At 41.4% G+C, this 13,444-nt stretch overlaps 1 protein-coding gene across 2 annotated transcripts in view; it reads right to left on the minus strand.

The window, feature by feature from the left end:
- Positions 1-10,622: 10,622 nt before the first annotated feature.
- The window catches only part of thbs2a (thrombospondin 2a), a 43,787-nt gene continuing 40,965 nt past the window's right edge, over positions 10,623-13,444 (minus strand). For both annotated transcript variants that reach the window (XM_083774398.1, XM_083774399.1), the window contains one exon: positions 10,623-13,357. In XM_083774398.1, coding sequence (XP_083630524.1) covers positions 13,354-13,357 — 4 coding nt within the window. In that variant the 3' untranslated portion in view covers positions 10,623-13,353. The remainder of the gene's footprint in view (positions 13,358-13,444) is intronic.

Here is a 13,444-nt window from a genome sequence, read left to right on the forward strand (position 1 = left end):
AGTCAGCTCACCCGGAATATGGATTGATTGATTGAAATATTTATTAAGTTTGCAGAATTACAGTACATTTCAAGCACAACTACACCGGCACACGAGAGAATGAGGCCCTCATACACGTAGTCAATGATCAATATTTGTTTGTTGTTGATTACATACTTAGAGTATTAATTCCTTTTTTTGAACATCGATTCAGTCACCACCTACGCTACATCCATTTCGCCACAAGATGGCAATCACGTCGCATGTACGGGTAGAGCATCCAGTAGTAGTGAAGTGAACCCATTTCCAGAGCCATAGAAATTTGCCATCCACTGTTATATTTGCATAATTATGTGTTAAGAAATAGAAAACTTTTACATTGACTGTGCAGTTCAGCTGCTTTGAATGACACCCCTACTTTAATGTTGCAGGCAAGAACAGCACTGACTGACTACTAGTTTATAGAGACTAGAGCTGGGCATACGTTGGCCTGATACTGAATCAATTACATCACTACATATCAATTTAACTACCATTTAAAATGTCATTGCTGATCACAAGTTCACAACTTAACTGATCCAGTGCAGACTTGTTGAAGTACCGGTAGTCAAAAACTACTGAGGTGTAATATCAAGAAGAGCCAAGCACCAAATGGCAGGGTTAGTGATGTTATAAGTACTTGGTAAACTGAAATGCCCCATTGTGGCTAGTATCCAAATAATGTACTTGATCGATCATGTCATATTAACTGGAAAAGTGTAGTAGACTTGAGGTTTCTGTATGCTATTTGTATAGAATGGTTATGGTTAGTGGAGTTTCCTCTCCAGTTAAAATATATGTTAAAAGTAAATAAAATAAATGTTCAGGTCAGAATACCAATTCTATCCAATGAGGAGAGAGATCTCAGCAGGATACACAATAGTGATACAGTCAAGCATGATGAAACAAAATTTAAATTGAAACTGTAACAATATCAAATTGAAGCTGATAAATCACGGGGGCTGTATTTTGCGTGTCTTAAGTACCAGGTCTTATTACTTAACTTAAGACCTGGAGGCGTGATCAATGCCATTTGGCTATTCTGAGTGGCCAAAGAGCATTGACCACGCCTCCAGGTTAAGTAATAAGACCTGGTACTTAAGACACGCAAAATACAGCCCGCTCATCTCCTAACCTAACCATAAGTTCCGCAAGCGCGGGAGCAGACGCTAGTCCGACATGCGGATGAATGTCGGACTAATGCCCTGTCTGAAAAGCGTCCACCTGAAAAGCGTTTTTTAGGTTCACTGAGCAGGATATTGTAGCATTTCTCTGAATATTGTATGACCCGCTTTAATTTAAATGTTGTGTAATGTAAGTGATACATTTATATATTGTTAGTAAAAAAAAAAACAGTTTTTTTGCTGCTTATTAAAGAACTCTTTAATAAGCAGATCAGGATGGGAACAGATTAATTATTTGACTTGAGTTGAAGGAAGGTTGGCCATCTGAAAGTATTATCTATTTTGAAAATCACTTACTACTCACGCTACTGTGGATGAAGGATGAATTTGGAAGTTGGAGTTGGACTTGAATGATTTATTCAGCACAATTAATTTGCTTTAAAAGGAGGAGGGGGGGGGGGGCATTTTTGGTTAAGATTGTGCCAAGTTGGTACAACAAGCCCAAATCAACAACCCACAGTCATGAAAGAATGAAAGAACTGAACTCTTGGCTCAGCAACACAGAGTTGATTTGGATCAGGGTACAGTTTAAAGAATGCATTGATGATAAAGTGGAGTTGGTACATATAAGTGTGATTTATGAACCATTCCGCATCAACAGACAGCATCTGGATTCCCTCCTTTTACCCCAAACAAATGATCAGTTATTCATCTGTTATGTGTGCTTAGAGAATATAGTTTGGGTTATCTGACATTGCTTACAGGATCAAGGAATTGTTTCCCTATAATTTTTATCCCACGATTTTGTAACCCATTTCTCACCCCTGGGTGGATTATCTAATGTGATTCTGGGCTCTACACACCCTCCGCCAACCTGGTGGAGGGCAACTTGCACGAGTGTCCAAGTTGCTCCTTTACACCTGACAGGGGGAGTTTAGACCAAACAAATTGTTTAATTTGATGTAATAATTCCAAGGTTGTTCACTGGAAGTTATGGTCTTCCTGCTTCACCCTCCACCCACATGTTGCAGAAGCTGTGGCCATACCTCAGTGTAACAGGCTGATTAAAGATGCCTTAGCCAGCGGTGTAGTGGAGATGTTGTAGCTGTGGTGTGACCCCACACACTGCAACTAAAGGACAGGAGTCACAGGACTCTAGACTGACAGAAAATCTGTCAAACTAATTCTTCACTTCTTCACTGCTGCACGTACACAAACAAACCACACTCTATACTGCCACAATAGCTAACATGTTAAATGTAGTAAAAACACAAGCCTAAATCTAAGTATGTTAACAAGTTATGAAAGAATCATTTAGTACAGATAAGAGAATTTGACAGTGGCATGCAGTAAGCTACTAATGAAAACCTGATGCATGGTGTCTCTTGTTCTCCTGGGCACGGCACTGCAACCTTGTCCATCAGATCATGTAAACATGGGCCCCTTTGACATAGCCAACCTTCAACCGTAATAAAACCCAGGACACACCTGCTTTGCTCTTCTCTGAGGCTCTAGCATGAGGCCTGATTTGAGTGTCAAAACTCACTGAGATGGGTTGCTTGATGCAATGCCATTCCCAAGGGCAAGAAGATGCAAGCACAATATAGATACTGTATGTAGAAATTGCAGCACTCGCATGGAAGACCAGTATACCTTTGTGGCAATTCTGTGGTGATGGTATACAGTGGTCAACACATGGTCAATCAAAGTTTTATACACTCTCATACATGCAATTATGTCTTTATGCCTTCATACAGAATAATTAGACTCCAGGTATTGCAATACAGTTTAAATGGTTGGATGCAAAATGATAATTTCTCAGATCCTGACAAAATGACGATTAACCCCCATATGCACAATAATGTTTATTTTTCATTTGCATCACTTGAAACACTTTTCCCAAAAGAAATGCAAAACATATTTGGCATTGGTAGTGGAAAACCGGCCAACAAAAAAAAGAAAAACAAAAAGAAAGGAGAGAATAGCTGCACGAGCACTGTCTTTAAATAGCCTGCCATGTGTATCTTTATATGCGTAGATGTTCCATTACAGCAGAGAGTGCAACATGGCTGAAAAATCCATCAGAGAATGTAAAATGATATGGAGTGATCAGTTGTTTCCACTGCCATAGTAGGGAGGGGAGCGTGTAGTATTGTAGTCCCACTCATAAAAATGCAGACGCTGCGTTGCCTTAATGTATAGGCTACTACTCCATCATACCACTGTCAAAATAGCAGCTACAAGCTCACAACGTGTTGCGATGCATTGTAGATCAGCCATTGTCGGCATGTGACATATGTGTCCACACTAGTTTCTCAATGGGGGCATAGAGAAGTTTGAGCGCAGCTGAAAGCAATATACTGACATACTGGCCCTAATACTGACCATGATACTGACATAGTATAGGATTGGGTTCCCTTATCAACACAACACTGCTTTGAAACTAGATTAATCTAGGCCTAGATATGCAGAGTAGACTGCAAATGGAAAACCTCCATTATCCAAAACAAAATAAAAAATCTAAATGGTGATGGATTATGTCTGCTCTGTGGATTACCACACTGCCAGTGTTTGCTCAATGATGTTATAGGCAGCATGGCACGCTGCATGGTGACTTGGTGAATTTGTCACTAGCAGCCACATTCAACGTGTCTGTTGTTTCAGGTGCAGGCTGCGTGTAATGTGATGTCTGGACTGTGTAAATGCCTTGAAGTGCCAAAAGGCCCTGACACTTCTCTCCACGTGCCTCTGTTGGACAGGCCAATGAGGCCATAGTCTGTCACACATCCTACCGTTTCCATGTTCATTTATTAGTGTTACGATGATGTGCTTTATGTACCAGAGTAGCCATGCCTGTTGCCCAGAAGCCAAATGTCTTCCTTGGCCAGGATCTATGTTTCCTGATAGAGGTTCAGGCTGGGGGGTTGAATGTAGACTAGAGAGTAGTCCTGTCTGTAGCCCAGAAGAAAATCTCCCTTGGCCAAAATGGAATTGTCTTTCATTGAATGGAAGGTGTTTTGTTTCTTATGTGGCATAATGTGGGAGCTAGCCACATTTCAAATACAGATGGGTACATTCAGCAAATATTTAATCAATTAATAATCTTCTATTTGTTATAGGAGTTTAGTTAAAAAAAAATGTTTTTGTTTATTATAAATTACTTTAGATTAAGAGTGTCTTCTAAATGCCTAAATTGTAAGAGATGAAGTGTGTATTATTTTTCCATCCACCTATATTTCCTCAGCCTCTCAAGGGGTTCAGATTGAGAGCTTTACGTCCAGCACAAAGACTGCTTGCTAATTGCCCAGCTATCTCTCTAAATCTAAGCACTGCATGCTAGTTCTATTGATGGGTGTTAGCCTCCCCAAGTCTGGCTTTCAGACATGACGTCATGTGACAGCCAAGTCTATGGACTTTTAATGTTTGTCTTATTCATACCCCACCAAAATAAGCATGCCCCCCCAAAAAATCAGCATGCCCCCCCAACCACACTGGGCAGCCCTCACTTCACACAAGTGTGATTTTATTCACATACTCTACCATACAGATGAGTTTAAAAAGTTGTGTTAAATGAAATGTGTTCCAGGTCGCCGTTGTAATGACTTTGAATCCATTAAGAGTGACACTTGTTTCCACTTACTGTAAACCTTGATGACATGGGTGAGAAACCACCAACACATGCATTGGATCTCATTAAAACAGGTTGCAGATCTTTGACCTGGCAATAACCTTACACAAAAGGATTTGGTTACATTTGTGGTTGCATTCATTTGTACACTCTTCAAGTACAAAACAAATGTTGATGTATTAACACTGAGGAATTTAATGTCGGGGGGGGGGGGGCATGTATAACTTGTGATTTATCTGCACTGCAACAATGCATTTTAATCAAACATGAATATGGCAATATGCCGTCATATCTCCTGGCAAGCAAAAGCATGTTGCGATATCCTTTATTTTCCTCTTGATTTCAAGCACTTTCTCCTTTAATCTTTGTGCTATTATGCAAGTGTGCAAACCACCATGAAATTGTTTCCTGCTTGGAAAGGATGTATTGTATGTCTAGTTGTGACACGGCCTATTAAATGCACGTACGTCACTCAGATTGATTTCCCCTATAGGCCTGCACCATAATTAGCAAGACTTTAACAAAACATTCTAACTGACTATTAGATCCACCATGACCTCATTCTACTGATGGCAAAAAGCTCACAAAGCACGCACATCCAAAAGACAACAATCCCAGGTGCTGCACAGAAGAACACGTTAAACTAGAAAAAGTGCCCTTCTGGGCACAGGTCTCCACCAGGTTATCCACAGATCCGTGCAGTTAGAGGTAAAAACACTTTTGGGCCAGTTATAGCGCCACCTTGAGGCTGAGTTGAAATTGTTCATATGGCATTTCGTCCTCGGCCTAGTGGGAATGTGTGTGCACAATTTCAGGGAAATCACGCGATGTGTTCATGATTTGCAGCATTTTGTTTGAAACTGAGCACTCCTGTGAACTTTGGAAGCCAATCTTAACCAATCAGGATGGAGTCTGAGAAATCTGAAAGACCCGTTTCGTTGAATGGCTCTAGAGAGACTGTGTACTAATTTGCGTGATGTTTGGACAAAATCTGTAGGTGTACTGTGAAAAAACTTGTTTTGCACAAAGCGGCCTCCTGGTGGCGCTATAACAGGCCGTTCTGGAAAGTTTGGGGCAGAGGTTCATGGTTGGCATCCAGGGAGTGTGTGAGCAAAATTTGGCATCGACCGGGTTAACGGTGGCTGAGATTAGCTGGTCACGGACGGACGGACACACGGACACACGGACGGACGGACGGAGTGCAAAACATACTCTCCCCATGCCTTCGGCTGGTGGAGACAAATATTGCAGCAGCAGCACTTAATTTAAAGATATTCAAAATGTGGCAATAGGTGATCAAAATTGGCTCACTCTAAAAGGCCTCCCTACTCTTCTATTGAGACATCGTAGACCTTGTGTCGGGTTACGTGTAGGGCACTGTTGGGCAAGTGGTACTGCCTGTGGCTCATAACCACAATATCTCGCCCGGTCAAGCGGGGATTCCCGCTAGGTTGACCAGTATATGATCGGTATCTGACCTGGGTTTGACCACATGACATGCAACCCCATATACTGTACATTGTTGACCGGAGTCCCTCAGGGCTCTATACTACTTTTGTTTTCGCTCTATATTAAATGTTTGCTGAAAATAGCAGATCTACAAGTGACACATTGTGACTTGTGAGCTTGTAGATCTGCTATTTTCAGCGACGGTTTTCCCCAGAATACAGAGAATACAGAGAATAAGTGGTTAAGACTTACTTACCGGTATTTTATTTTGTGAGGACTGAGGACACATGCATTCATAGATGCACAGAAAACAAAATGTATTACATTTGTGCATCGTCCGTAAGACCTTTGTCTCCTGAAGCTATTATTTCTTATTATTTAGTGACACAAACTTTGATTTGTGTTTTGATTTACTGAAGGGAGACAGGCAGACAGGAAGGTATCACAAAAGACAGGTTTGGTTTGGATATCCTTGGTTGTGTGGGTAACTTGTTCAACCTGCATTTGAGATAATTTCCAAATACATGTAATGCACTGAGAAAAGTGCATGTCTCATCCTATTTGACAATGTTCCTTCACTTTGTTCCTTAATTTTGATAATACTGCAACTACTTTACCGTTTCCTACCACCAGACCTTTGTAGCATGACTACATCAAAGAGCTGAGGCCATGCAAACAAGTTGTAGTCCATTTATTGCAGGACAGCCCCACCTCTTGGCAGCGACCTTTAGGGAGCAGTGAGTATGCAGCCCTTAGGTTGGCACTAAGACAGCACTATGGATATTTTCCCAATGACTAGCCAGACTCACGCCTCGAAATAAATGACTTATTTTATTTCAAATGACAGAGCCACTTCTTTCCTAACATGCTTTCCTTTGCCAGGCCTCACTTACTTTGTTCGGTAACAACAGAGGTTTGCTCATTAAAGTATCCAATGGGAACACTAAATGCTGATTTCACTGGGATTCCGGGAAGTACAAGAAAATGCATGCCATTCTTCCCGAGGGCCAAAACGATCCTCCCTATTTGATACGGAAGGTTTCTGTTGTTGATGGAAGGGCGGTGGTTGGAGCTTATAGAGATTGTGAGATTTCAACGCAAACGAGTCATGAGGTTTAAGCCACCTCTCCTCTAATGATCCAGCTGTCACAAGAGAGATTTCATGATAAGGGTCCAGGGCTTGACATAACATTTTTGAGGCACTTGGCCTTCGGACAAGTACATTTCCCATTCACTTGTCTGGGCACAAAGGTCACTTGTCCGGAGCACGAGCACACAAATAGGCCTAAATCAACTAACTGTAAGTTGGTCTTACTTGGTGAATACATGTTTGAATATTAGATGAATATTCTAAGTTTGCAAGTTAATAGCCCGGCCTAGATTATAATGTCTATGATCTTACATATATTTCATGTCTTCCAAATACACAGCCATAGATCGGTCCTATCCGTTAGCAGACTGACCTCGTCTGCATTTAAACTTGTAGCAATGCCTTGCACCCACCCAATAATTAATTCCCAAGACAAATATCTCCACTTTTCTACCAGCTGCACACGGACGACATTCTCTGCGGCGAGGGGCCCGGAATGAGTGCAGGACTGAACATATCATATACTTACCTTTTATAGGAAGCACAAATGTATGGGGCACACAAAATAGGTGGTGTGGTATCAATTATTACCCAACATCAATCACAACACACCTGCCAATTGTGTGCGCCATATGTTTGTGCTTCCCAAACATTACTGTTCCCAAAGGAAGTTTTTATATTTTCGGTCTAGTTTTTCCTCATGTAAAAGTGGCGATATTTTACATAACATATGTTTTCTGCCAGAACTTGAAACTAGAGGACAATATCTGACTCAAAGTCTTAGGAATTAATTACTGGGTAAGTACACACACAGGTGCTACATGTTTACAGTCTGCTAAGGACTGATACTGTATATGGCTGTGTATTTGGTATTTGGAAGACATGAAATGTATGTAAGATTACGGACATTCTATAGGGCTATTAAGAATATTGGGAAGGTGATGATTAGGAAAGCCAGACAATATTGTTGGCTGGTAGGAGCGTCACAGAAAAAGCGAAACAAAGAGTCACTTGTCCAACGGACAAGTAAAAATGTAATGCACTTGTCCGGAAATTAAGATTTAATACTTGTCCCGGACAAGCGGACAAGCCTTAATGTCAAGCCCTGGGGTCTATACTATAGAGTTCGACAGAGAGTTCACCGGCTGAGCACTTCAAACCTAAAAGTAAAGGATTGACACAATATGTTTGGATTCATAGTTGATACCTCCTGGGTATATTATGTTGTTCAACCTTTTAGTGATGTAACGCAATGTGATTACACTGATAGTATTATACTCACAGCGTGACATCAGGGACTGGACTGAAAGATCAACTGAGAGGAAAGAGCAGAACACAGGGAAGTGGTATGGGTGCAAGCTGGAAGGATGGAGCGGAGACAGGCAGGCATTTCACACCACTGTGACTGGAGAGGAACCTCACACAGAGCAGCTCTCCTTTTAAACCTGTGTTTATATAAGAGGCTTGCTGGGCTCTCCTGTCTCTCCTTTCTGTTTGGAACTGACAATGTAGTGCCAAGCACCACATCCGTTCTTCCAAGCTGGATACACACCGGCACCACATGATCTGGACTCGGTGTCTCTTGATCTCTCACTGCAACTCAGCGATGACTGTCGACCCACCCCTGGTGCCAATCCAGGTCTCTCATCATGGTGTTTCTGAACCTGTTTCAACCTGGCGTCCCTATATAATAATGGGACATAAATATATATTTAGAAAAGAACAAAACGTGCAGTGGCGTTAGGGGAGTATAGGCTAACATACCTAACCAGCTTGATATGATGAAAAGCAACCAGGTCGCTGAATGAGTTTTCAACTCATCTCAACTCATCTTTGTTGATTTCCAGCCATTTACAGTTTGATAAAGCTCCATCTCAGCAGAAAACATTGGTATACGGTGTCATGTGTTGGTATTTGGTATTCTCTGGCACGGCACTAAGAAACACCCTGGTATGTGCTGCATGACTGAAACCAGGGTCGAGTGCCAGACCTATATATCCAGTTTGGGATATGCCACGTGGCATTCTGAGGGCCTCAACCCAAATGTCTTTACCACCAAGCCACAAGCATGGATTTGACATCCCCTGAATTCCTAATAGCAAGTCTTTCCTAGCCTTCTCAAAACATTAACTCCTCCACTGCTGCCTGTACCAAGATGATACGTACGAGTTCTTAAGACCAGAGACAGGTTTCCTACTGCATCAGCCTCTCAGGGTTTGCTTCTCCCTTCCTTTCACTTAAAAATTTATGACATGCCTCAAAGTCGGCCTCTATATTTCATACTTAGCATGAAGACCCATGTTGATAGTGTAAGGGTATGAGCGTGGAATAGGACCCAAATGCAGGATGAGCAGACAGGCAAGGTTCAAGTCAAAAGGTTACATGAACAGGGCTGACAAAGCATAACAGGAACTCAAACAAAGAAGGCCAATAGCCTATACTCACTCTAACACTAAAATGAACAAAAGAAAACAGACACAGGGAGGTTCAAATAAGCACTAACAGGACACAGGTGAATCAACTACTCAACACAGATATGCCGGGAGGCTGCGAACTAGCTTTATGGCCTGGGGTGGGCGGGACTTTCGCCCTGTAGTTTTAGACTGCAAGCCAGGGGGCCGTCTCAAGCAAACTTGAGCCACGAGAGACACCACGAGTGAGCTAAAGTGAGCGGCGTGAGTTGCCGTGTCGAACGTTGCGAAGTTCGCATGAGCCGACTCAGCCCTGTCCAAGTTGGGACCCGATAGGCACAGAATAGTAAATAGAAAACAGGGTCGCCGGTAGGCTAGGGCAACAGGACACAGGTGACGAGGGTTAAGTAATCAGGGTGGAGAGACAAGATAGCTAATAGCAAACAAGGGTAGACAGGAAGCACAAGAACATACTATTATTACTATTTTACAGAAACACCTGGGGAATTAACAGACTGCTAGTATGTATGTGTGTCTATAAGTCTGAGTTATATTCCTAGACACGGTACAATAAATACAGAGGTAGTAAAAGTACACGTAAATCAGGCAAACTAAACTAAAGACCTAAACCAGACCGGCAAATAAATGTCCAAGACAGGTAGAATTGTGTTCGGTGTGAAACATTTTCATTTGTAGTTTACCTATATATATTTTTTTCCTACAGTAGCCCATTTTATTTGGTTTATGGAAGACAAAAAGCCTACCTAGACAGGAGATTCCCCACAGAAAGTGTATTATACCAGTATCATGGTCTGTATCATGTCACAGGGATGTCAGGCCCTGTCACATTCCAGCTTTCATCTTTCACATTTCATGTCATTCATCCCAAATGAAACGAGGAATCAGATGGTCATATAATTGTATTTGCAAACCTCTTGGATGACACATACATCATCAACACAACTTTGTGGTGTACAAATGTTTTATTTATGAAACAGGACCATCTCTTTCAGAACAACTTATAATAATGATTTGTAAGAAATGTAAATCTAACAACACATATGTATACAAAAAAACAACAACAACAAAAAACAATTTACATTTTGTGCATTGCATACTCTCAACAAAACAAATAAGCTGAAAATCAAACATGGAAAAATGTGGATGCTATACAAGACGAACAAAGTTATACACTGACGATTCTTTATGCCTCACTATACAGTCGAACCCATCAACAGTAGGATATCTAGGTTTTAGAGAGCCGTTCATCTGGATTCATTATAGTATAGCATTATAGTGGGACAAATTAGACATGGCTTCCAATATCAATCAATTAGTAACAATTCTGACCTTTATCAAATGTTTTCATTACATCCAATCTTACATGTTGTACTGTACATCGACTGATAAACATCGACTCCCTCTCACGCACACGCACACGCACACGCACACACACACACACACACACACACACACACACACACACACACACACACACACACACACACACAGTTTCAAGCTGCAACCGGGAATGTATTTGAATGAATAATAAACCATCATTTTAACCAATCTGTATGGTAGAGTATGTAACAGAATAACTCTAGGACATCTGCACTGGTTGGAGCCTGGAGGTGGTCTCTGTCTACTGCCTTTAGACCCTGGCGTCAGGTAAGGACACCATACTGGTTGACAAGCAGTATTGGGGCAGCGGTTGCCGAACGGTTTGCGGAGCGGTCTTGATATCGGAAGGTCGCTAGTTCGTATCCCCGGACCGGCACGTTAAAATTACCACCGCTGAAGTGCCCTTGAGCAAGGCATTGAACCCCTACCATGAAATGTTCTATGAGCAGGGCCTGGCTGTAAACAAGTTCTTGAGCTTAGTCCAGTTACCCTGGGTAAACATAGTAACTTTGCTTTGCTTAGCTCACTGCCAGAAGCCAAGCGCAATATATCCTCTGACTCGAGCACGGATTCTGTCTTGTGTGAGAGCGCTAGAAGGGAGACCCGGTGTTTGAAATCCCAGCTAATTTACAGATTGCATCTTTAAATCTCATCCTACCATTTCACTTAGTAGAACAATTTCACCAGTCGGCATACACACCGCTACGGACGTTCACAACATCAGTTATCCTGGGTATCCAGTGTCACCAAAGACATGCATAGCCTTTGTCCTTACCTATACTGTACTTCTCAATACTGTGTTTACACACAGCTCCAATCACCCCCCCACCCCCCCCAAAGAAAAAAGAAAGAATGTGTATTATATCTGGATTTACATCTTCTGTTTGTAAATATGAGACTTTCCAAAGGTGAAACTAATAAAAAGTGGTTTTGTAGTTTGCTGATCAAATCCTACATAGTTACAGTCAAGAAAATGTTCTGCGAAAATGAAAGAAATCCCTTCAACCACTTATGCCGTATTCAAACATAGGCAAACTTGGCAGATACACAAGCGTGATGCAATGTGTTTGTGAGCATGCAGATCTGCTATGTTTGATCATTTCTTTCCGCATATAACTGTAAGCCCAAAACATGGATGCCATGTTGGAAGTGGTTAAGGTTATACAGATGCCCTTGATTGGACATCGAAGAGAATAAACGCAGTGGCTCTTTTGTGCATTACAACTACCACCATAACTTGTTGCATACAGGAACCATTTCAGCGATTGCATCGAAAGCAGCCTATGTTTAATCTTTCCATGTTTAATCTCTGCAGAACGTCATACTTAATCATAAGTATTAAATGGTATATCTGAGGGAGGAGGCCACATGTCTGACAGCTTGTCTAACATTCTAACAGTTGGCGAACACAACAAATCAAGTGCATGACACCACTGAATATCAAGCAAATCGTCTAATACTATATTTCATCTTGACACTTGTAATATTCAATTCCAAATTTTGTCAGTGTAAACAAATAAATAATTATTTACAATCTCTAGCAACAACAAAAAAAAGCAAACCGTAAAAAAAGAAAGTAGAGCATGAATAATTTACAAAAGAAATTATAATACAGACTTAGTATAAACATCTTTGGTAGTACAATTGCCCAAATCTAAACCATTCACTCAAGATCTGAATGAAAGCAAAACATTTACGATGATTAAAATGGATAGAAATGGACTTGCGACAGCAACACCACGATGCTTTGGACGCAGGTACATTTTCGGCAGGTAAATTCAGATAACGGTAGGTTTAGTTGCTCATATCCTGATCTTGGCACAGAACAATAAGCTGATATTCCTGAATAAAGCAATTGTTTCAACGTAAAAGAATAAGATGTCAACTACAGAAGACAATAAGTGAGAGGAAAAATATCACAGAGTGTAAGTGGTTGTACGATGGCTTCCTTTAAAATGTCAACAGCGTTACATTAGGTATGAGTAGATATTTGGCAACGGCTCTTGTATTTGTTCACTCTCCTCTCTGTCTGAACTTGTAAATGTATGTCGTGCACCGTAGGGCACTCGGGGGGGGAAACAGAATAATGGCCGTGGTTTCCTCTTCAATGGATGGATCAAGGCACAACGTAGAAAGTTCAATTTTCGTTGAGCTGGCGTTAGCAATGGTGTTCAGTTTGAGGGTCAAGTGTCTTTTGCGTTCCATCACGTCTTCATAGCCACTGTGATTCAGTTATCTGGGAATGGGTTAGGAACATGGCTTAGCATCGCTGACACATTCAGAATTCAAGCATTATTCCCATGTGAGGCTTCAAAATAGCCAG

This window comes from Protomyctophum parallelum, assembly GCF_964188405.1.
Source record: "Protomyctophum parallelum genome assembly, chromosome: 10".
Taxonomy (NCBI): domain Eukaryota; kingdom Metazoa; phylum Chordata; class Actinopteri; order Myctophiformes; family Myctophidae; genus Protomyctophum; species Protomyctophum parallelum.